The sequence below is a fragment of the Catharus ustulatus genome, chromosome 7, assembly GCF_009819885.2.
Source record: "Catharus ustulatus isolate bCatUst1 chromosome 7, bCatUst1.pri.v2, whole genome shotgun sequence".
Lineage (NCBI taxonomy): Eukaryota > Metazoa > Chordata > Aves > Passeriformes > Turdidae > Catharus > Catharus ustulatus.
In genome coordinates, this window is record NC_046227.1 from 37,763,579 (window position 1) to 37,786,382 (window position 22,804).

A 22,804-nucleotide genomic window follows, 5' to 3' on the forward strand; every position below is an offset into this window, starting at 1 on the left:
TCAGGGGTGACCTCATCACTCTGTACATTCCCTGAAAGGTTTTGGTACTCAGCTGGGGTTGGTCTCTTCTCCAGGCAGCACTGGCAGAACCAGAGCACACAGCCTCAAGCTGATACAGGTTGGACATTAGAAAAAAGTTTTTCACAGAGTGGTAAAACACTGGAATGGAGGTGGTGGAGTCACCATCCCTGGATGTGGCACTTGGTGCCATGGTCTGGTTGAGATGTTAGGGCTGGGTTGGACTTGCTGATCTTGAAGGTCTCTTCCAACCCAAAATTCTGTGAATTCTGTGTGATCTTGCAGGGGACAATTTACTGTCTGTTCATTTTTTGAGCTGAAACTCAGAGCAACACAAACAACCTGCTGGGTTGGAAGCTTCCCCTTCTGTGGGAAAAGGGGAAACAATTTCTCAGTTTTGTGTTTGTAGCATGGAATGATTTAAACCAGGAAATCTGTGATCAGTTTGCTTTGTACACCTGCACAGCCTTACTGTGTGTGGCATCAAGGTGGGCTTGAATTCCTTGTTCTGACAAACTTGCACTGGGCTGATCTGGAATCTGAGCAAAACATGGAGGGAAATGGCTGAAAAATCCTTCTCAGCTTACTCTTAAAACTGGGTTTGTTTGCTTTTTGTGCCTTTGTTTGCCAAGTGGGATCTGCTTTAGGAAAAGCTGCTTTGGAGTGTCCTCATGAGCCTCGTTTGCAGCAGCATTATATAACTTTATTTTTGCAGTTTGTGCCTCATGGCTTTTGCTTTTGACTAAAAATTTGTTTTCATCTCTGAACAGAACCGAAAGAACGATGAAGCATCTTATGAGAAGATGTTGAAATTAAGGAGGGAGTTTAGCAGAGCCATAACAATTCTGGAGATGATTAAGAGGAGAGAGAAAACAAAACGGGAGCTGTTGCATTTAACGTTGGAAGTTGTGGAGAAAAGGTAAAATTCCAGATTAAAGAAATAAATAAAATCAATTGAAATTCCAGATGAAATAAATACCAAGGTTTTAAATTTTCATTAAATGGTTTTGAAATCATCTCTCATAATTTCATAAACTTCAGAAATTAAAGGAGAAGGGGTTTGTGTGGACAATTCTAAGACATTTCCCAGTGGAAATGCAGCTCTATAATTTTAATCCTGTTTTTTTTTTTCAGGTACCATCTGGGTGATTATGGAGGTGAAATCCTCAATGAAGTGAAGCTGAACAGACCTGAAAAAGACATGGGCACAACTCCATCATCTCTCCACAATGGGAACCACCACAAAGTTCAAGAATGTAAAGTTAAGGTAAGATTTATTTTTTTTTCCCTGTTGTCCCTGAGATCATCATTCCCTTGGGACCTTCACTGTGTTTGAAGAAATAACCTGAAATGTTAGAGTTAAAATGCTTGGGGGTGAGGCTGGGAGTTGCAGACCTGTGGAAATTTGTATTTAGCACCTGCGACACCTAGTGGTGCCAGAATTCCCCAGAAATGCCGGCATGCCTGGTTCTCCAGGAATTCTGGCATTCCTCACTGCTCCTCTGCTTCCCAAGACAAACTCCTGCAGTTATTTCACTCAGGCTGTTATTGATGAGTGTTAATTCAGGGGGAATTTAAACACTTAAAGCCACACTGGTGCTTCTCTTTCAAATGGAGAATTTTGCAAGTGAAATCATCTTTTCAAATGGGAGCTTTGAAGTTTAATAACATTTGTGTTCAAGTGGACAGTTCAATATCGATGGAATTGCTCACTGCAGAGGGTTTGTGTGAGAAAAATCTTAAATAGCCAAACCCAAATGCCATCACATCTGTTCAAAAGTGTCAGCTCTGTGAGAAACAGGAAACAAATTAAATTGTTTCTTTTGAACATGTCCGAGCAGTTCAGCAAATTGAAAGTGCCAGGGAAAAATGAGGTCTCAGGAAATAATTGGAAGAGGAATTTCAATGACAATCCTCTGAGTGGAGTGCAGAGTGAGGAGCCTCTCATGGCTTGAGAGCTCTCTGATCATTAATAAATACCTGCAAAAACAATCAGGGGAACAGTTCTGGGCTTGGATGCATTCAGTAAATTTTGCATGATGTGTCTCAAATATCTACAGAGCTTTTGGAAGACAAGCAGTCTTACCTAGAAGTGCTGAAGTTTTCTCCTGCTTTAGTTGTTAGAGTTTTGTGTTTGTTTTTCCCCAGCAGCACCCTCACCACTCCTCTCTGAAGGAGGAGGTGGCCGATGTTGTCCGGCAGAAGAAGAAATACCTGAAGAAGCCCAAGCTGGAGTGTGTGGTGACCCCTCAGCCCCTGGCTGAGCCCCTGCCTGTGCTCAGCAAGAGTGACATCAAACAGTACGACTTCCACAGCTCTGATGAGGATGAGTTCCCACAGGTAAGCACCAAAATCTCAGTGTGCACAAGGCAGAAATTCCACTGAGCTGCCATTTCACAGTCTGCTCATCCAATCTCTGAATAGATTTAAAAACTCCTTGTATAAACTGAATTTTCCATCCAAGCTGTGCTTTGCTGTATAAACATGGCAGTTCATGTTACATAAACACAAACATTTATAATAAATGCAATGACACACATTGAATGATGTTGTTTTCTGGTCCAGGTACCCTCACCAATGTCAGAAGCAGAAGAAGAAAACGATCCTGATGGACCTTGTGCTTTCAGGAGAAGAGCAGGATGCCAGTATTATGCTGTAAGAATATGCAGTGTTGTGCTGTGCTGTTGGCTTTAGTGGTGGTTTCTTTAAATTCAGGCTGGCACAGTGTTAATGTTGGACTTCTGTTCCCACTCTCACCACCAAAGCTCTGCTGCTTTGTCCAAAGACAGTTGCAGGAACATCCCCTTTTCTGCTTGGCTCTGAAGGGTCCAAGCTGAACTTCCCACTTGCTTGGAATTCATCCTCCTTCCATTTTCCCTTAAGCCTGTGGGTTAATTCCCTTGCCAAAAGATGTTGAGATGACTGAAAACTTCTGTTTTCATTTTTTCCATTGCTGTTAGAAGCAGAGTATTAAAGACCTAAACGTTAAGAGTTTATTATTTAACTACTGAAGCTGTTATTGGATAACTCATAAACCACATGCTCTGTCCTGGAGCCTGTGCATGATAACCATTTGAGTAAAAAATTTCCTTTTCTCTCTTCCCAGCCTCGTTTGGACCAAACGAATCCTTCGTACGAAGGCCCCGAGTTGGCAGAATTGGACAAACTGAGGTTCAGGCATTGCCTTACAACCCTTACAATCCCAAGGAGGTGTATAGGATTTGCAAGGAGGAGGATTGGCAGGGGTGGAAGGTACAGTTGGGTTATTTTTTAATTCTTCCTTCCCCTTCCAAGGATAAAAGCATTAAGAAGAGATGATGAACCTAATGATTTTCCTCCTCCTCTTGCATCAGGGTTATCATGGACCGAATATCCACAGAGCACGATCCTGTCTTGAGGCAGATTGACCCAGAAATGCTGAACACTTTTTCAAGCTCTTCCCAGACTTTAGACTTTTCTTCTAATTTTTCACGGACCAATGCTTCCAATAAACATTGTGAAAACAGACTGTCCCTTCCTGAAATCCTAAGCAATATCAGATCATGTCGACTGCAGTGTTTCCAGCCCAGGCTACTCAATCTCCAGGACAGTGATAGTGAAGAATGTACCTCAAGGAAAGCAGGGCAGACTGTGAATAATAAAAGAGTCTCTGCAGCATCTGTAGCTTTATTGAGCACCAGCAAGAATGGCATATCAGGTAGGCAAGGATTTGATACTGAATTTTGGGGATTTTCTTTGTGGTTGGACTGATGAGATCTTCAGCACTGACTATTTCACATTGCTTAAAACATACAGAAACTTCCCACAAACACTTCTTCCTCCTTCTTGGCTTCCATTATTCAAAGCAGGGATTCTGCCCATGTGAAGAATTGTTTAGGTCTAATTAAACCTTAATGGCACTAATTGGTCTAACCTTGTTTAAGGTAGAAGGATGCTGGTTATGAATGCAAAACAAATCTGGTGGTTTTTTGGGGAGGAGGGGTGTGGCTCTTTTCTGTTGGCAGTTTTCATTCTTGACTCAGATAAATCTAGGAAACTCTTAAGTGCCCTGAGCTGGCATGAAAAGGTCTGAAAATGGTAAAAATGTTGATAATGATGAGAAACTTGCTTTAAGCTTCAGTTGAGCAGTGTTTGCATCACTTTCTCCATGAGCTGGAGTTGTAATGGCTCAAGTTTGAACACTGTCACTTCTTTATAATCATAAGGGAGTGACAGTGATGTGATGTGATTCTCCAAAAATCTGAAAAATTTGAGATACAGCAAATGAGATCTACAACAGCAAGCACCTGAGCATATCCCTGCTCCATCCTGCATTGTAAAGCAGGATAATTAAATAATAGAATAGAGTGACTCTGAATTCCATCATTTCTGTGGCTGTGGAATGCTCCATCTCTCTCAAAGTTTCAGGAATGGATGTTTATTCTCCAATAATGTGTCTCTAGAATTCCTGGGTACTGTTAAACTGTTCTGACAGAGGCACAGAATATTTATTTATTTATTCCAACCCAGCTTCTCAGGATGGTCACTGTAACCTTTAGATTCTTCTCTGCCATGAAAAGATTGGCACAACAGCATTTTCTTGCTGCATTAAAAAACAAAACTGATAAAATGCACTATATATTTTATAAAATCATTATTTTTTGAAAGAACTTGAAGGCCTGAGGAATCCCAGAAAGGGGCAGTTCAGTGTGGTGGGATTGTTAATCAACACCAAGAGCTGCAAAATGAATAAAAGCAAATCTGATGGATTGAAGCCACTTGTTGGAGGAATAGTAATAAACTTGGGGTATAATTTTAGAAATCATCTGAGGAATACATTTAAATTAAATGGAAATCCCTCAGTAGTTGAAGCATATTATGCATGGAATTTATGGCTGGGGAGGGCCTTTTTTGTCACAGATTTAAATGACAAACCAGATCCTGCAATTCTGGAACAGGATCAGACACAACAGAGAACAGAATTCTTCCCCAAGTAACTGAAGGAGCAAGAGGCACTGCAGTTGGATTTTCTCACTAGCAAAAAGGGAATCAATTTTAAAAGGACTGGTCAGAGTCTGATTGTGCATTAAATAAGCACAGACACTGCATTTATTGAAGCCATTCTCTTTGGCAAGTAATTATTGAAATCAGATAATTTTACAGCTGATTTCCCTCCAGAGGAAATGGTGGCAGTACTTAAACTGATGATTTTTATTTTTATTATTATTTTATTTTAAAGAGAACTGGGGAGTTCTTTGATTTTTGGGGCACAAGAATATTTAAAATAACCTCTGTGTTCTATTTTCCCTGTTTTAATAAAGCAACTCTGGTATTTCCTCAAATGCATTGTAAAAACAGAATTTTTATTATTATAGAAGTCTTTTATTAGGCTTTTCTTCAGAACACCTGATGAATGCATGAATCAAGAACCAATTTTTGGAGCTAAATTATTCTCTCACTCGTGTTGTAAGCTCTTAGGGAAGAGCCTGTCCCTAGAGAGAGGACAACTGCACATGATGCTGTTCCCAGCTGAAGGGTTTTGTTTGTAGAACAAACTTTTATTTTTTAGAGTTTTTTTTTTTTTTTCCCCAGCCTTAAATACCACATAGAAGCAATTAAAGCAATGCCACTTTTGGGGCAGCCTGCAAAGATCATCTTTGGTTAAAGCCTTCAAGTCCTGAGAGAAGTGGCACAATCCAACCCTTCCATGGAGAGAGGAGCCTGGAAGGGAAAGCTGAAGTGATTTTTTTTTTTCCCTGCTATGGTGCAGTTTTCCAGCCCAGGCTCTGATAAAATAAAAACCTCCTGAAGCTGCAGAGCTCTTAACCCTGACCTCAGAGGCTGCCTTGGGACATGGTCAAAATTTGCTTTTTTTTTTTTTTTTTTTTTTCTCCAGGACCCTCCAGGTGTTTGATTTGGCAGAAGGAAATGATATTTAATGTGCTAATGAACAGCTGCTGGTTTATAGCAAGGTGAACAGCTGAGCTCAGCCTGGCCACTGGATAAACACCTGAAATTCAGGCTAAGGGAATATTGAATTCTGGGTTACCTTCCCTGTATCCTGTCACAGAGTATTCCTGACTTTGTGCTCTGTGACAAACTGGGAAGGACAGGAGACTGAAAACCAAAATCTCACCTTGTTCTTAAACAGCTTTCTATAAAACAAAACACATTTTCTGGGATTTGTTACCTCAGAACTCAAAAATAGAAAGAGATGTAATATTCCATAATGCTGTTCTTGGCCCTTCAGCAGTGCCATGTGTTTTGTGAGGGAATGGAGCAGGTTGAGCTGATTTAACTTGGAATTAAATTCTAGGTAAGAATCTGCAAGAGGAACAAAGTAAAGCTAAAGGCAAAATAAACTTAGGTTGGAAATTATGATCTTGCTGGAGTTTAAGAGGAGTGATTTTTAAATAAGTGGACTTTTAAGTGCTCTCATAATATGGTTGGCACCTGCTTTAATAATTAGCAATGAAGAAGAAGTTTCAGTTGTAATTTCTAAGCACTCCTAACTCTGGAGTGTTTTCCCGATGGAATTTCAGGACAGCCCTGAGTGCTGGAAGTGGTGAATGGAAGAGGCAAACTCTGTGTTTTAGTGTTAGCTCAGCTCCCTTGATAGGAGGAGTTCCTGAGAATCCAGGTGCTTGAGGTGCAGCACAGCTTCAGTCCTGGAAAAACAGATTTGGGGATAAGTGCTGAAATGTATTCATGGGAATCTTTGAAAAATGAATTGTCTATTTGCTCCCCAGAGAACTCAGTTCTTGGGTTCACTGCACACAGCTCAGGTTTAGCATGAAACCCCTGTTGGTATTTTCATTTTACCAAGTGTGTAAATTCCTCAGGGGGAGAACATTAAAACCAGCTTTTCTAACTTCATTGCCTTCATGAGTTGGGCCTGTGAAATTCCTGAGGTGACATTAACTGGTTCTCAAAAATAAAATTTCTGTGCCCCCCCCTAAACTCTTACTGCATTTCAAAAATCTCCAAGCCAGCTGAGTGCTTCCCCCAGATCCATTGTGCTGGTGGGAAAGGGACAGCAAGGGGCTGTAGGAAGGGAAATTATCCAGGAATCCTCTCCCAGTGTTCACTGAGAGAAGTCACCCAGCTCAGCTCAGGGTACTTTGTCCTCAACTCTGATTTTTAGGCTGTGCTTCCTTCCTGAAAGCCAGGACAAACATTTCTCTTAAGCTTTTGCCTAAAGCTACTGGGGATAAAACCACCAAAGACAGAAAAGGCTTAAAAGCAACGAAAGCTCTGAATTCTTTTGTTACAAATTGATTCCATGAAAGAACACAACAAACAAACACAGCCTGACCTCTCCTTTACATAATCTGTGAAGATTTTGGGTGCATCTGCCATGATTTCTGTCCTTTCCAGCCACCTTTTACCCACCTTAGCTGCACTCCTGCCTTTTCCACGTGTGAGCTGTGTGTAACTGGGGCTCCTTTCTCTCCCATAGTCACAGGGGGGATCACAGAGGAGCAGTTCCAGACACACCAACAGCAGTTAGTGCAGATGCAGAGGCAGCAGCTGGCCCAGCTGCAGCAGAAGCAGCAATCTCAGCATTCCTCCCAACAGCCACATCTGAAAGCACAGGTACTGCTCCCACCCTGCATGTCCTGCCCCTTCCTTTTCTGCTCATCACTGTCAACCAAAACCCCCCAGCAAATGTGGGACCTGCTAGAGGGGATTGAAAACACTTTGCACAGGGGTTTTTAATGAGCTGATTTTGTTACCTGCATCCTCACAGTTACCAGTGTGAAAATATCAGTGTGTGCTCTCAACTCTTCCTGTTTTCACTGGTTTTGTCCTCCTGTCTCTAAGTGCTCTGAAGAGACTTTATTAAAATTACCTTCTGAGGTAATGTGTTCTGTTCTGAACTAAAAATTGGTACCTCTGAGAGGAAATGTATATTTGTACATTCTGGCTTCTAAAAGAATCCCATTTTTCCTCTGCAATCCCTTGCATGGGAAAGATGTTTTTCCATTGCATTTAGTTTTCTGTTAGCTTCTTCCCAGTAAAATATAAAAACTGTTGCTGTTGTCTGTTATTAAGAGAATCTATATTGCTTTGAGCATTTTATATCTAATTGCTTGGGCTGGTTGTCCCTTCCCCTCAGTGTTTTCTACTTCAATTAATCAGGGATTCTGTGTTGGCAGATACTGAGAAGATTTTTTATAAGTGTAAAGTCATGATGCCAAAATATTTAAACAAAACAAATGAATTTTGGATCTTTAAAACACTTCAAGCTTCTGTGCAAAGTCATTTTCTTAGTTAATATATAAATTGAAATTGCAGAATTAATGTTCTTTCCAGTAAGAATGATGAGTCTTTCCAGTAGAAACTGGACTTGACAGAGCAGGGTTCCAGAATGTGCTGGGCAGTTACTCTGTGGCACAAGGCACCACAAATGCTGAACATCCCTGAGATTTGCTGCCTGGACACAGAACAGAAAGGGGTTAAGACATGGTTGTTTTCTTAGAGGAAACATCTCCAGACTCAGGGAATCCTGTGTGGCTTGGAAGGGACCTTAAAGCCTGTCCAGTTCTTGCAGGGACACCTCCCACCATGCCAGGCTCCCAGCCTGACCTTGGACATTCCAGGGATCCAGGGGCAGCCACAGCTGCTCTGGGAATTCCAGCCCAACCAGGAATTCCCACTATCCCAGCCATCCCTGCCCTCTGGCAGTGGAACCATTCCCTGTGTCCTGTCCCTCCCTCCCTTGTCCCCAGTCCTGGAGCCCCTTCAGGCCCTGCAAGGAGCTCTGAGCTCCCTCCAGAACCTTTCCCTCTCCAGGCTGAACAACACACAACAAAAATGATTTGTTGTGCTGAGAACTGGCCTGGCTGCTTTGGGCAGCACTTGTTTAACCCTCATTTGGAGCTGATTTCCAACTTCTCATCACTCTGCTGACACAGAAATGCTCAATGTTGTGGTGCATTAGGTCACATGTAGAAGCTATATTTATTTATTTGCTTTACTTGTGCACTGTAGCAGTGCTAAGGTGTATTTCATTTTGTACTTGGATGAGTGAGAGCCTCCTTTTCCTGTCCCTGCAGGGCTCCAGCACCTCTGACTGTATGTCCAAAACCCTGGATTCAGCCAGTGCCCACTTTGCTGCCTCTGCAGTGGTCAGTGCCCCGGCCCCCGGGCGCAGCGAGGGAACCAAGGAGCAGAACACCAGCCACAACAACATCAACGGGGTTGTCCAGCCTTCAGGTGAGGAGTGCTTCAAAGTCCTGCTCTGGAATGAGCTGAGAATATCAGCTGCTCTGAATTACCAACTGATCTTATTGCTGGTTTCTGAAATATTGGCAAATAACAACCAAAAAAAATCAAATCTACTTGTGATCGGTTTAAATATTCTTCTCTAAAGGACTTTGGAGCAGTGGTTTGAATCATGGAATATCCTGAGTTGGAAGGGATGATCAAAGGATGATCAGAGTCCAACTTCTTGCTCTGTATAGCACAGCCCCAAGAATCCCACCCTGTACCTGAGAGCCTTGTCCTGTACATGTTGTTAAAATGGATATAAAACCTTGGAAGAGCATTGTTTGCTTTTCCTTTGGTACTCTTTATCTTCTAATAGTCTGTTCTGATCAAAAGCCTAAGTGACAGCATTTTAAAACCAGTGGGAGTGTGTAATGAAAGAATAAATCAACTGCTTAAAACATTTAAGTACTTTGAGAAGGAAATGGAAAAGTTGATTCATTACTTGGTTGTTACCTCACTTGTATATTCAGCCAAAAATGTACTAACCAACCTTTACTGGCAATTCTTCTGCCATCACTGTGAGCCTCAGGTTTCACAGCATTTAGGATTTATCCCAAAAAGTGCAGCCATGGGCACTCAGTGCCCCCTCCCAGCCCTCCTGTGGTGCTGCCTCCACAATGCCAAGAGGCAAATGGGATTTGGGCTGCCAAGACAAAGAAGAGGCTTTTAAAGTAATTTGTTGTTTTAGCAGCTAATGATGTGATTAGTTTTATAGACCTTCTGCCAGGCTGGGTTAATGATAATATGAAATGAATAGAGGGAGAAAAACACGACTGAATAAAATCAATAAACTGGAGCAGTTCCAGCAAAGAGAGAGAGAGATCTGTGTGTAATTCTGTGAGTTCATGTCCAGGAGGAGAGTGCTTTGAGGGTGGAGGGTCAGGCACATGGTGATGCCTTCCCTCCCTGGAACAGAGGCTAGACAAGAGTAAGACAATAAAAATGGGTACTCTTCTTTTTACCTTCAATAGTTACACCTTGGGCTGTCAAAACCTCGCAGAGGCTGCACCCAAAATGGACAATGGTCAGGAGTTTTACAGATAATGAGAAGTTTGATCCATTTACATGTCAGGGGTTAATCCTCCAATTACAGCTTTAGGTTATGAAGTCATTCCCCCAGTTTGCTCTCCCCCAACTCACTTTTGTGTTTACTTTTTGGGGCCTGAGGGATTGTTTTGTCTGAATCAAAACTGACAAACTGTGGAGTTTAGAGTTATACACTAAAGCTATACAGGATCTGAAAAATGTAGAAGCTAAATCGGATTTACTAAGGCATCAATGGGAGTGTGCCATATTGCCACTTCTGAATTTTTTCAATTTTGTGAATCTGTAAAATATGGACATCAGTAACTTACAAAGCATTGCCCTTGAGGTTAATATTTGTCTTTTCACCTAAGAAATGTCACCTTTTTAACACCCACCCTTCATTCTGCACAACAGGAACCTCCAGAACTTTGTACTCCACCAACATGGCTTTATCATCCAGCCCAGGGATCTCAACTGTACAGCTTGTAAGGACAGTTGGCCACAGCACCACAAACCACTTAATCCCAGCCTTGTGCACGAGCAGCCCTCAGCCTCTCCCCATGAACAATTCCTGCCTGCCCAGCGCCGTGCACCTCAACAACGTCAGCGTTGTGTCTCCAGTCAATGTTCATATCAATACACGGACTTCAGCGCCCTCGCCAACAGCCTTAAAACTTGCCACAGTTGCTGCCAGCATGGACAGAGTGCCAAAGGTAACTCCCAGCAGTGCCATCAGCAGTATAGCAAGGTGAGTGGGGACAGGGCTGCAGCGCCTCCCGCTTGGGTTTGGAGTTGTGGAAATGGTTGGGTTGGAATGGCCAGAATCAGAGTCCTGGGATTCACCCTGAGCTCGTCAGGGCAAGCACTGAGTGCCCCCTCAGCACCTCCCTGGGCAGTTCAGTGCTGGACAGCCCTTTCCAGGGAGGAATCTTCCTGATGTCCCACCTGCTGCAGCTTCAGCCTGTGTCCTCTCCATAGTCATGCCCAACTCTGCTCGAGAGGGAATCTGTTCCACCTCTGAGAGCTTCTCAGCGCCTTCAGCATGGCCATGGCAACCCACAAGAGCTGATTTTGCAAGTGAAACCCTCAAATAACTCACCCTGCCCTTAGGCACCTGCAGTTTTGGTCAACTTCTCCTGTGTTGGAATTTTAACCATGTTATTTGTCCCTTCCCATGCAGCATTTTTAGGTAGAGTCTGTCAAACTTTCCTCATGTTCCCCCTAAATCATTGTGTACCAATATTGTAAGGTACAGGCTAGCACATACATATTTATGTGTTCCATATTTATGTAAAACACAAACCAGAAAAGTGACAACCTGTATCTTGCCTATAAAATCATAATTCATAATTGTTCAGGTTGGAAAAGACCTTTAAAATCATCAAGTCCAACCATTAAGGTATTTATTCTCATGAAACAGCAGCGCTGTTATTTAGGGGTACTTAGATGATGTTCCATGGGAGTTTTGCAGTTGGTAAATTTTTCTGAAAATGGCAATATTTGGGCTTTGTTTGAAGTCTCTCCTGGGTTATATGGTGTTCCAAAAAATAAAGTAATGTTTGTGAATTGGAAAAATAAAAAATGGGCATTAGTAAATGAGTAAAAAATTAGTGCTGAAGCAAGATAGGCAGGAAATTACAGCACTTGGTGCATTAAGAGCATAACCAATATCTTGACTTTGTTCAGAAAACTTTTAAGAATTGAATCCATAATTTAGGCTGGAATGGAGAGTTAAATGCAATGCATTAAATGCATTGGTGAATTACAGCAGTTTTTGAATGCCACTATTTACAGTGATTTCACGATTATAAACCGCACCATTTTGACTAAAATTTTGGTCTGAACCCGAAGTGCGCCTTATAATCAGGTGTGGCTTATATATGGACAGAGAATGAAAAGTTGCTGGTTTAGTTTGGAGGACAGGTGTCTGCTGAGAAAAGCAGGAGCTTCTCTTTGAAATGGAGAATGTAAACCCCCTCCCTCCAAATTATTATCATTTTGGAATCAAGGGGCTTTCAGGCAAAGATATGGGAATTAGGAATAACAGTTCTTTACTAGGGAAATTAAAATAGAAATACAGCACTACAAAGAACAAACCCCAAACCCTGACACAGTCAGAGTACAACCTGACACCCATCAGTCAGGCAGGGTGTTGGCAGCAGTCCCATTCCATGGTGGCTGCATCCTCCTGCAGTGACAGATGTGGCTCAGTTGGAGCAGTGCTCCTGTACAAGGTGCAGTTTCCCTCCGGAGCTCCAGTGGGGATGTGGAGAAATCCGGTTTTCCTCTGGAGTCCAGTGGAGAAAGGGGCTCCCTTAGTGTCCCAAAACCTCTGTTTTTATCTTGGTAAGAAATGTTGGGCTCTTCCCCCTGGCTGGAGCAACTCCCAATGGGATGCAGTAATTTTATCAGTGCCACAGTGGGACTCAATGGCCATGAGCAGAAAATGACTGGCTGGAGGAAGGATGGGTTGTGAAAAGATAAAGAACACTGCCCCAGCTGGTTTATAAACCATGGCCATGAACAGGAGATATCCCATGAGATAAAGAACACTGCCCCAGCTGGTTTATAAACCATGGCCATTAACAGGAGATATCCCATGGAGATAAAGAACACTGCCCCAGCTGGTTTCAATGGATGCCCATTAGCAGAATATCTCCCACAGAGATCAGGATCACTCTGTGTTGTAACGTGCGGCTTATAATGTGAAATTACTGTACTTCCAAATAATGTTTGCAGTGTGTGTGTGAAGGTCCCTACCTCCTCCAGGTAACAACTGTGTGCAAACATGACAGAAATGACTGAAACTGTGTGAGGAAATGCTTTGTGACTGTGGGATTTCCCTTCCCTTGCAGAGAGAACCATGAACCAGAGCGCCTGGGCTTGAACGGCATCGCAGAGACCACAGTGGCCATGGAGGTGACATAACCCCCAAGCAGTGTCCCCAGCTGTGGTGTGCTCCTGCAGGAGCAGGGTGTGCTCCTTGCTGTGCAGCTGAATGCAAACACAGCCCTGTGTGGCTCCCAGAGAACTCACACACACCCCAATGGACTCGGATTATATCGTGTATTAAGTCGATATATGATGTACATTTTGTAAAATTGGGAAAATCACTACCTTGTAAAATAGTTTATTTGTATCATCAATATTATTTCTGTTACTTGAATAGTAGATATTCATCATCATGCTTTTGCACTTGAATTTGCAACTGAATGGATTAAAAAATAATTCTTTAATGGGATCATGAGCATGACATGGGATCCTGCATCACTTGTTTAAACTATTTATTTTGCCATGTTTACATTTTGTATCTTGTACAAATAAATGCAACTTTGTGTCTAAAAAAAAAAAAGTTAAAGATTCATAGCTAGGAAACAAAATTCTTGTAATTTTTTTCTAAAGGAAATGTAAAGTTTTCACTTGGTTCATTTTGTTTCACAATTTGACTAGATGGACTTTTTGGTAAATACTTTAGTGGCATTTCACTGTCAAATATGAAGTTCAAGGCAAAATAGTATTTTCTATTACTGTGCAGGGGAAAGGGATGGATCGATACATGCAAATTTAATGTAGTAACTCACTTTTCCATATATTTTGAATGTATATTTCTATTTATAATACCAGTTTATAAAAAATAATTACACAGGAGAGGAAAAAAAAAAAAAATAAAAAATAAACTGACTAGGAAAATTATGCATCTGCCACATGTCCAAAATGTGCAGATCTGAGAAAATTTTCACCTTGAAGACTGCGTATTTTACCCGGCTTTCCAACTGTACCACACCACATTAAAGGATATTTTACCAGGTATGTATTGCATTCTATATCATTGCAATAACTCATTATTGGATGTCTAGCTATCGAGCCATCCCAGGTGGTGGGGGAGGGTGGGGTGGGGAGGGAGGGTTGTGGCAAGATTGTCTTTTCAATTTTGGAAGAGTTTTCCTGTGGCTCCAAGGCAAGTAACGGGTTGGAAAAAGTCTGACTGTAAGCGTTGGACACCTTGGTAGTGTAGTGTTTTAGTGACTTTTTTTATACGGTTCTTGTACATTAGATACGTGTAGTGGTGTTTCCGAATGTTTGTTTATGCACTAGTTCAGACAACTTTCCCTGTTACTTGTTCTTGATAAGTGAAAACTGCAGGGAAATAAAAATACATATCAAAACCTGGCCATGGTGCATATGTGGTTCTTTCACAGTGTGCAAGCAGGGGCTCTGATCCTTGGATCCCAGCATATGCACTGATTTATCTGGTGTGGTAGCTGTGTGCCAGGGGAGGGATGGGCTGGCACCTGGGACTGGGGAAGGAATCCCAGCTCCTTGCCCTGCCAGAGAAATGGGGTGGATTCCTGCTGCTTTGTTCTCCACACTCAGGTTTGTGTGTTACAGATCCCAGCATCACTGAGGTTGATGTTTAGTGCAGACCCACCCTCCCAGGAAAATGTTACCCATGTCATGCAGTCAGTGTAATTTCCATCTTAGCTTTTTATTAGCTTTTAATCCAAGCTGTGTGCAAACCTGTTTTGTCTTGTGTGAGTTAAAAACACTTGCAGAGCTTTAAATCTCAGAGCTCATCAACAACTCAGATTACCTAAAATTACCTGGTTTTTGCTTAACTGATGCTCTATTTTTATTCCATATGATGTCTGCAGGGAGAGGTGAGGATAGATCATTCCTATTGGGAATAGAGGAACCCACAGTGCTGCCTTGCTCAGGTGAGGGGTGGTGGCAGCTTTGGGGTTGCTGCTCCCTGAAAATTCCTTTTTACCTCATCTTTCCAGGCTTTCTGTAGAACTGGGCTCATTGCAGGGAATGGCTGATGGTCTGGAGTATAAATCAATTTGGTTTTTTGAAGGAATTGTTGAAAATCTGAGTCTGTAAAAGAAAAAAAATTACTGTCCTTGATATCTAGGAATAACCTTGCTTCACTGTCAGCCCCAAAACCCTTTGGAGGCTTAATGAAAATGGGAAGTAATTTCCTCTGCAGATTGAAAGCTGTACACTTAGCATGGACTCTTCTGACTACAAAGATCATTTTCAGTGGATCATTTTCAGGGAAAATTGGCCAGAAGATGTCTCTGAGATTGCTGTGTATCTCTGATTTCATGTAGTCTAATCCTCATCTAATTACTTAAAAAACCTTCAGCTGGAGCTTCAAACTTTTAATGGATTCTGGGAAAATGTGAGGTGCAGAGAAGGATTCCATAAACTCCCAAGGCTCTGATGGTAAGTGCCAGATGGGGAATGGCTTTCATTTAAAGGATTAGTGGTGATGGAACCTTCTGGGAAGCAGAACTGGAATAATCATTGCAGGATTTCTGTGTGCCTCAAGTGCAGGAAGAGGGGAGGAGCGGTGCATGGTGCTGCAGGCCATGGAAATCTTCATTAAAAAGAATAAAAAAACAGAAAGGGGAAGGGCTAATGCTATAAAATCCTTTGTCCAGCTGGGAATGCCACTGACTGAGGTGGTTTTGTGCTGTTTGAACATGTTGAGGATGTGATGTTGTTCAGTTTGAATTCCCTTATTTGTGCATCTCTGCAGCAGGGTTGGAGCAGGGATTTCTGTTCTGGTGTTTATTGGGAATATCTTCCAGGTAAGATTGTGGAATCCTGGCTTAACTCCAGCAATTTATGTTGAACTTCACATCATGTGCAGAGTTTTAAATGTCAGGAACTAGAAAATGCTGGTCCTTTCTCTGATAAAATCTGTATTTATTTATGGATTGAGGGGAGTTTTGGTGTGTGTTGAATTGTCTGCCATCAGGCTCCCTGGATTTGCCTGCAGATAAAGTTTCAAAGCTCACTTCCACATTTCTGCTGCTTTGAGGGGTTTGCAACATTCTCATTTTAGTTGGGAAGACTGGGAATAACCTTGGTAAATGAGAGCTGCTTGGGAAAGAGAGATGAGGGAATTTTTCCTGAGCTGGGTGAGCTGTGCAGATCCAAGTGTTACAGAGGAAAATGGAAGATAATTACTGCTGACCCAAGTAGGAAATGGTGTGGGAAACACTGGAGGTGCTCCTTGCAGGAGCCCAGCAGCAGTGGGGGGATGTGGGACCCCTGCTCTGGTTGGGTTTTGCCATCCTGCTGCACTGACAGGACCCAAAATGTGGCTCCAGGTTCCCTGATGTCAGAACTGAACAGAACATTTGCCTCAGAAATGCTTTTCAGGAGGAAAAGGGAGTTTCAGGATCCATTCCCTGTTTTCTCCCAGTCACCTGCTGTCTCTCTAAATGCAATCTCTGTGTCCTTTAGATGGTTTTTAATGGTTTCATCTCAAAAAATTAATGAGCACTCATGTAAGTTGTATTTTGCTGTGAATTTAACTCAATCTGTATTGTAATTTAGTAACTCCAGTTTAAATGAAAAGAAAATGAATTAATGTAGCTAAAATAGGACTAAAATCTGAAAAATAACAGGGAGTAACACTGATGTAACCCAAATCACTTTTGAAATCCCTGAATGCCAGAATGGGATTTGTTGAAAGGGATCTTAAAACTCATTTTTGGTACAGGCAGGGACACCTCTCACCATGCCAGGCTGCTCCAAGCTCCAGCCTGGCCTCGGACATTCCCTGGGGCAGCCACAGCTTCTCTGGCAAATCCATTCCAAAACTTCCTGAAGTTAGGATTGTTTCTGTGCCTATAATAGAATAGCAAAATCAGTTTAGCCCAGCCTGCCTTCAATCCATAGCATTTAACTCCAACACCAAGTGGAATTAGCCAGGGAGGAGGATGAAGGAGGAGCAAAGGAGGCAATAACAGAATTTGTACCGGATAAACCAGCCTGAATCTTTTTGTCTGCTGGATGCCCCTGCCCTGGGGCACAGGACGCTGCAAACAGCAGAGTTCCCCCTCCTGATGCTGATCCAGCACAGGGGGAGTGAAAGCAGCGCTGGAAGTGGCACCAGAAGATGGCATCAGCTGCCTGCGATGCTGCTTAACTCTTTGTGCATCCCCACGGAGCACTCGTGCTTGATTGTTGGGTATTTTAGTGCTTTCCTGCCCATTCCGTGATTTTATGGGTGCTTTATAGCTTCCTGTAATGTAAATACAACAGTTTTTTGTGGTTTTTTTTTTTCCCTAGTTATAATCCTTTTATTTAGGTGATTTATTAACCCAAATGTAAAGATGGTAACTTGGAAAAAATGTTTTGTGTACTCACTAATGACCTGAAACGTTTTGCTGTTTTATGCAGTGGTAAAATCGATTGATTTATTTTGAGCAAACCCATTTTTTTTTTCGGTGGGTTAGCACGAAATATATGACTGTGCACAACGTGAATAATTTATGCAGAGACTGAGATTTATGTGTGCGCTTTGCATTTTTTAAAGTAAGCACATATTGAAGTGTCCTGCAAATGAGGAACAATTCCTGCCAGCACAGCCCAAGCACTTTTCACAGAGGATCTTTGAAGTGCCAGGGCTCCATTTCCACATCCAGACTTCTGTGAGGGTCTGAGAAAGGAAGTCCTGTGGTCCTGACCCCAAAGAAATCCTGACCCCAAAACAGCCCTGACTCCAAACCAATGCTGACCCCATAGCAATTCTGGCCCCAAAACAACCCTCACCTGTCTGATCCACGGAGATGTTTGGTCTGGGATAATCATCCTGAGAGTGTCAGTGGTGCAGATCCTTTCATTTTGCTGTGGAGTTTTTTCTCTTCCTGGCCAAATGTTCCCAATCCCTCCTGATCTGTGGATGTGTCTCTGTGCCTTTGATGATTCCTGGGGATGCAGATCAGATCATTTCTGACCCTCAGTTCCTCCTGGCTGCCCCCTCAGCACTTTCCAGCTCATTTTTGTCTCTTCTCCAGCCTGCCTTTATTTATTTTTATTCGTGCTAAACGCTTTTATGCTGTGCCTTTGCAAGCACTCCCTGGTGAGCTCTCAGTGCCTGCTGGTGTCAGCGGCACATTAACCACGGGTGACATTTAAACCTGCCTTTTGTCATGGCCATCCCACCCTTTTGCTCCCTCCTGGGAGAAATCCTTTAGCACCCCATTCCCCAGAGCCACATCTGAGCGCTGCTGACACCAAGATCTCAGATTTCAGCCTCTGGCCGCTGCTGAGCCAGGGGAATCAATGGGATGTGCATTAACCGAGCTGTCCCTGCTGCCACCTCCCAGACCCTGGCCAGCACCGCTGCCTGCTCCTTGCACGGAATTGTTCAGCACAGCACAAATTCAACCTTGCTGCTCCTTCCCTCCCAGCTCCAGAGCCCCAAAACTGTGAAAGGGAGCAGTGGAAATGTTGACATATTCCCTCTTTTCTGTGGGGTCGCCTCTGTCACAATCCGTGTCCTTTGTCACCTCTGTCCCCCTGTAGCCTCAACACCTTGGCTGTGCTGGTGGCTCCCCTGCAGAGAAATGGAATTTTGTCAATTCTTTATGATCCTTGAAGAGGGGATTTGTTATTCCTCCCTAATTCCTATTCATTGTTTTGGTATCTTGGAGTATTTACTGAACTGAGGTTGGCTCAGCTGGGGAATTTTCTTCAGGAAAAATCAGAACTTGCTGTCAAACCATAACTGATCTGCCAGGCTGAGCTGAACTGGGGAAAGTGGAAAAGGAGATAACATCCAGGTTCTCCTGGTTTTGCTTTTGTGGTGCTGGCAGGAAGGCAATTTCCATACAATCAGGTATAACTAAGCTCAGAAAAATTTATATCTAAGTGGATTTCTTGTAAGCGTGCAGCTGAAAAATGAAATGGTTTGAGAGGTGAAATAAATGAATGAAGGTGAAAATAACAAAGTGTTTCACTCTGCTTTTGTGTGTTTTCATGTTTTTTATAAAGCAGGTTCCCACCAAACTGTCCATCCCACCTTCAGGCACCCAGCCCAGCCTGGGAGAAGCTCAGAGACCCAAGGAAGTGCTGATCACTCCCAAATCTGCCTGAAAATCCAATTCCTAGCAGGCTGCTTCACCTAATCTTGTAATAAGTAGTAAAAAATAGCAGCAGCTGGGTGACAATTCAGTATTGTCTGCACTCCAGACAATGTCACATTGTTTGTGACAACACTGCTGAGAAGAGATGGCTCTGTGCATTCTTCCTGATGGCAGATTATACCTGCTCTAATAGAAAAATCGAGTTTTGCTTATCTCACTCCAAAATGAGCTCTCCATAATGGAGGAAAATAAGGATTAATTCATCCAAAGTCTTGTCTTGTATGACTAAGCCCCTACTTGTCATGACTAACAAATTTGCTATTCAGGGTAAAAGCTTGAAACATAAGAGAAATAAAAGGGATAATTGGTAATCCAGGGGAATAAATCCCATTATGTAATAATGACTTATCACATGCTGCACGTTGCTAACTCTTCCCCATGGAATTGCTTTTGAGAAGGGTGTGAGAGGCTTTGCTGCCTCAGGTAATGACTGAAAGAAAAGGAGATTTCCATCCAAGTGCTGCAGGATGGATTGTCCACCCTCATCTTCATTGAATAAATTGAATAAAACTCTGGTGGAAACCAGAACCAGGAGCTGCTGGAGCCTGGGCCACGTCTACAACTTTCCAGAAGACATCATGGAGATTCTTGTAGGGAGAAAGTGGTGGAGAAGGAGATTTCCTGTGGTATTTCAAATCCTGTGAATGCAGGGAAATAAATGAGACGGGATGGAGAGTTGCAGGTGATTTTAGCAGGTAAGGAAGGAGCATTTTTAGGGAAGCAGGACGAGGACAGCACCCCTGGAGAGGAGGAGCAGGCTCCAGACGCTGCTTTCCCCTGATGCTGATTCACCGGCGGCATCGTGACAAAACTTCTTGTAAATTGAGCAAGGTCAAAGCATCGCCCAGGGGCACCATTGCTGCTTGCTTTTCCTCCCAGGAACGAGACACGGAGGGATATCCCAGGCAGAAATATCCTTTAACCTGCTTAGAGATCCAGTTGTGTCAGGGGCGAAGGGACAAAGGTGCAAAGGGGAGATGGTGAGGGCAGATTTTAGAGGAGCTCTCAGCAGAGTGGGGCTGTGTTGGAGCAAATCCAGAGGGTCACCATGAAGCTGATACGGAAATTAGAGCACCTTCCCTATGGAGCCAGGCTGGGAATGCTGGGGGAGAAGCTGCAAGAAGCTGGAGAGAGACTCGGGGAAATTTAGTTTAGATAGATGGAATAAACCCTGCGCGGGTGGGGAGGCCCTGGCACAGAGAAGCTGGAAATGCTGGAGGTTCGGATGAGCTGGGACAGCGCAGGGAGCGGGACGGGCGGGCTGGAGGATGCTCGGCTCCCTCCCCGCGCATCCCTCGCTGCCGCTGCGGGGGGAGCGCCCGCCGTGCCCGCGCAGCCGCCGCCGAGCGGGGCCGGTCCGGGGCGTGTCCGCGGGCTCGGAGCGGCTGCGAGGGCTCCGAGCCCCTCCCGTCCGCGGGCTCCGAGCGGCTGCGAGGGCTCCGAGCCCCTCCCGTCCGCGGGCTCCGAGCGGCTGCGAGGGCTCCGAGCCCCGCCCGCGGCCCCAGCCCCGCCGCCGCCGCCGCACCTGCCCCAGCGCCGGGCCATGGCGGACCCCGCCGAGTGCAGCATCAAGGTGATGTGCCGATTCCGGCCCCTCAACGAGGCCGAGATCCTGCGGGGGGACAAATTCATCCCCAAATTCAAGGGCGACGAGACCGTGGTCATCGGGGTGAGTCTGCCGCATCCCGCCGCCGCGCGGGTGGGGCGAGCATCCTTCCTCTGCGGGCGAGCATCCCTCTCCATGTCCCCCCGAACCCTCCCCGCTGTCCTCCCGAGCCTTCCCCGCTGTCCCCCCGAGCCCTCCCCGCTGTCCCCCCCATCCCCTCCATTGTTCCCGCAGCCTCAGAGCCGGGATGGAGGCGGCGGCGCTGCCCGAGCCCCCCCGGCGGGGCTGCCCCCGACCCACCGGGAGAGGAGCCCGGGGGTCCCCGGGGGTGCCGGGGGTCTGGGGGGACCCGGGGGGCGCGGGGGAGCCGCGGGCTCGGGCGCTGATGTCATGCCGGGGACTGGGCATGCTCGGCTGGGGCGGCCGCCCGCGCCTCCGCCGCGCCCCTGCGGCAGCTGCCGGCACCGGAGCTACCCCGGGAGCCGCATCTCGGATCTCCATCCCCGGCCCTCCATCCCTGGAGCCGCATCCCGGCTCTCCATCCCGGGATCCGCATCCCGGCTGTCCATCCCTGGGTCTCCATCCCCGGATCCGCATCCCGGGTCTCCATCCCCGGCTCTCCATCCCCGGGTCTCCATCCCTGAATCCGCATCCTGGGATCTCCATCCCTGGGATCCGCATCCTGGGATCCCCATTTCCTGGACCCCCATCCTGGGATCTCCGTTCCCGCATCCCCATCCTGGATCTCCATCCTGGATCCCCATCCTGGATCCCCATCCCTTATCCCCCTCCCGATCCCCATCCTGGATCCCCATTCCCGGTTCCCCATCCCGAATCCCTATCCCGAATCCCCATCCCCGGATCCCCATCCCGGTTCTCCATCCCGGATTTCCATCCCCGACCCCCATCCCGAATCCCCATCCCAGATTTCCATCCCCAGTTCCCCATCCCCGATTCCCCATCCCGAATCCCCATCCCTGTTCTCCATCCCGAATCCCCATCCCCGAATCCCCATCCTGGATTTCCATCCCCCGATCCCCATCCCCCGATCCCCATCGCGAATCCCCATCCCGGATTCTCATCCCCGGATCCCCATCCCGAATCCCCATCCTGAATCCCCATCCTGAATCCCCTTCCCGGATCCCCATCTCGGATTTCCATCCCCAGTTCCCCATCCCGGTTCCCCATCCCGGATCCCCCATCCCCGGTTCCCCATCCCTGTTCCCATCCCGATTTCCATCCCCATCATCCCCCAGAGCCGGAACACCGCGCTAAGCAGCGCTGCGGGCTGTGACCCAAGTTTGGGGTTTATTTTTTTTCCGCGTTTAAAAGCAATGAAACGAACCCAAATCTCCTCCCGGCCCCGCTGGGGCTCGGCTGCTCCAGGGTTTAATGGGAACAAAGGCTCGGGATGTGGCTCCTTCCCTCTCCCGGATCACTCAGAACCCCCCGGTGCCGCCTTGGGTGGGGGTTCAGGGCAGAATTTTGGTTTAGTGCCCAGCCAGCCTGGTGTGTGGTGTTTTATTTCATGTACCGTGCCATCTATTTCATATTCTGGTCATCAATTACCTGTTCTGTGCTGCAAGGTGGTGAAGAGACTCTGAAATTAATTATCAGCACAACTCCTGGTCCTGTTTGTTAAAATTCACCAAAAACTCCAGCTCATCAGAAACTTTGCTGGTGAAAGTTGCAGAAGAACAGGAAAAAAAAGGGTGAATTATGAGCATGAACAGCTTGCTGTCATTATTTTTTTAAATATGAAATGCCCTCTGTCCTGCCAAATTAATTGTCTTTCTGTGAAGGTTAAAGCTGCAGCACCCCCAGCAGCCTGTTAACAATAGAATAATCAAATTGGTTGATTTAATCAATCTTGGTCAGCAGCAGAGGGCTGGATTTGGCCAGCAAACATCGGGAGGGAAAATGTATCTGTGCCACTGGATGTTTAAGAAACAAATGT

At 45.1% G+C, this 22,804-nt stretch overlaps 2 protein-coding genes across 3 annotated transcripts in view; both read left to right on the forward strand.

Annotated features, from left to right (window-relative positions):
* EPC2 (enhancer of polycomb homolog 2) overlaps positions 1–14,466 on the forward strand; it is a 34,791-nt gene extending 20,325 nt beyond the window's left edge. Inside the window, exons 5-14 of one of the 2 annotated variants that reach the window (XM_033064910.1) lie at positions 789–937; positions 1,153–1,285; positions 2,167–2,358; positions 2,584–2,673; positions 3,125–3,270; positions 3,372–3,715; positions 7,457–7,593; positions 9,057–9,216; positions 10,711–11,044; positions 13,152–14,466. In XM_033064910.1, coding sequence (XP_032920801.1) covers positions 789–937; positions 1,153–1,285; positions 2,167–2,358; positions 2,584–2,673; positions 3,125–3,270; positions 3,372–3,715; positions 7,457–7,593; positions 9,057–9,216; positions 10,711–11,044; positions 13,152–13,224 — 1,758 coding nt within the window. In that variant the 3' untranslated portion in view covers positions 13,225–14,466. The remainder of the gene's footprint in view (positions 1–788; positions 938–1,152; positions 1,286–2,166; positions 2,359–2,583; positions 2,674–3,124; positions 3,271–3,371; positions 3,716–7,456; positions 7,594–9,056; positions 9,217–10,710; positions 11,045–13,151) is intronic. The other variant, XM_033064911.1, reaches the window with a different exon arrangement.
* A 6,274-nt stretch (positions 14,467–20,740) lies between these two features.
* The window catches only part of KIF5C (kinesin family member 5C), a 66,414-nt gene continuing 64,350 nt past the window's right edge, over positions 20,741–22,804 (forward strand). Inside the window, exon 1 of the mRNA XM_033064696.1 lies at positions 20,741–20,910. Coding sequence (XP_032920587.1) covers positions 20,785–20,910 — 126 coding nt within the window. The 5' untranslated portion in view covers positions 20,741–20,784. The remainder of the gene's footprint in view (positions 20,911–22,804) is intronic.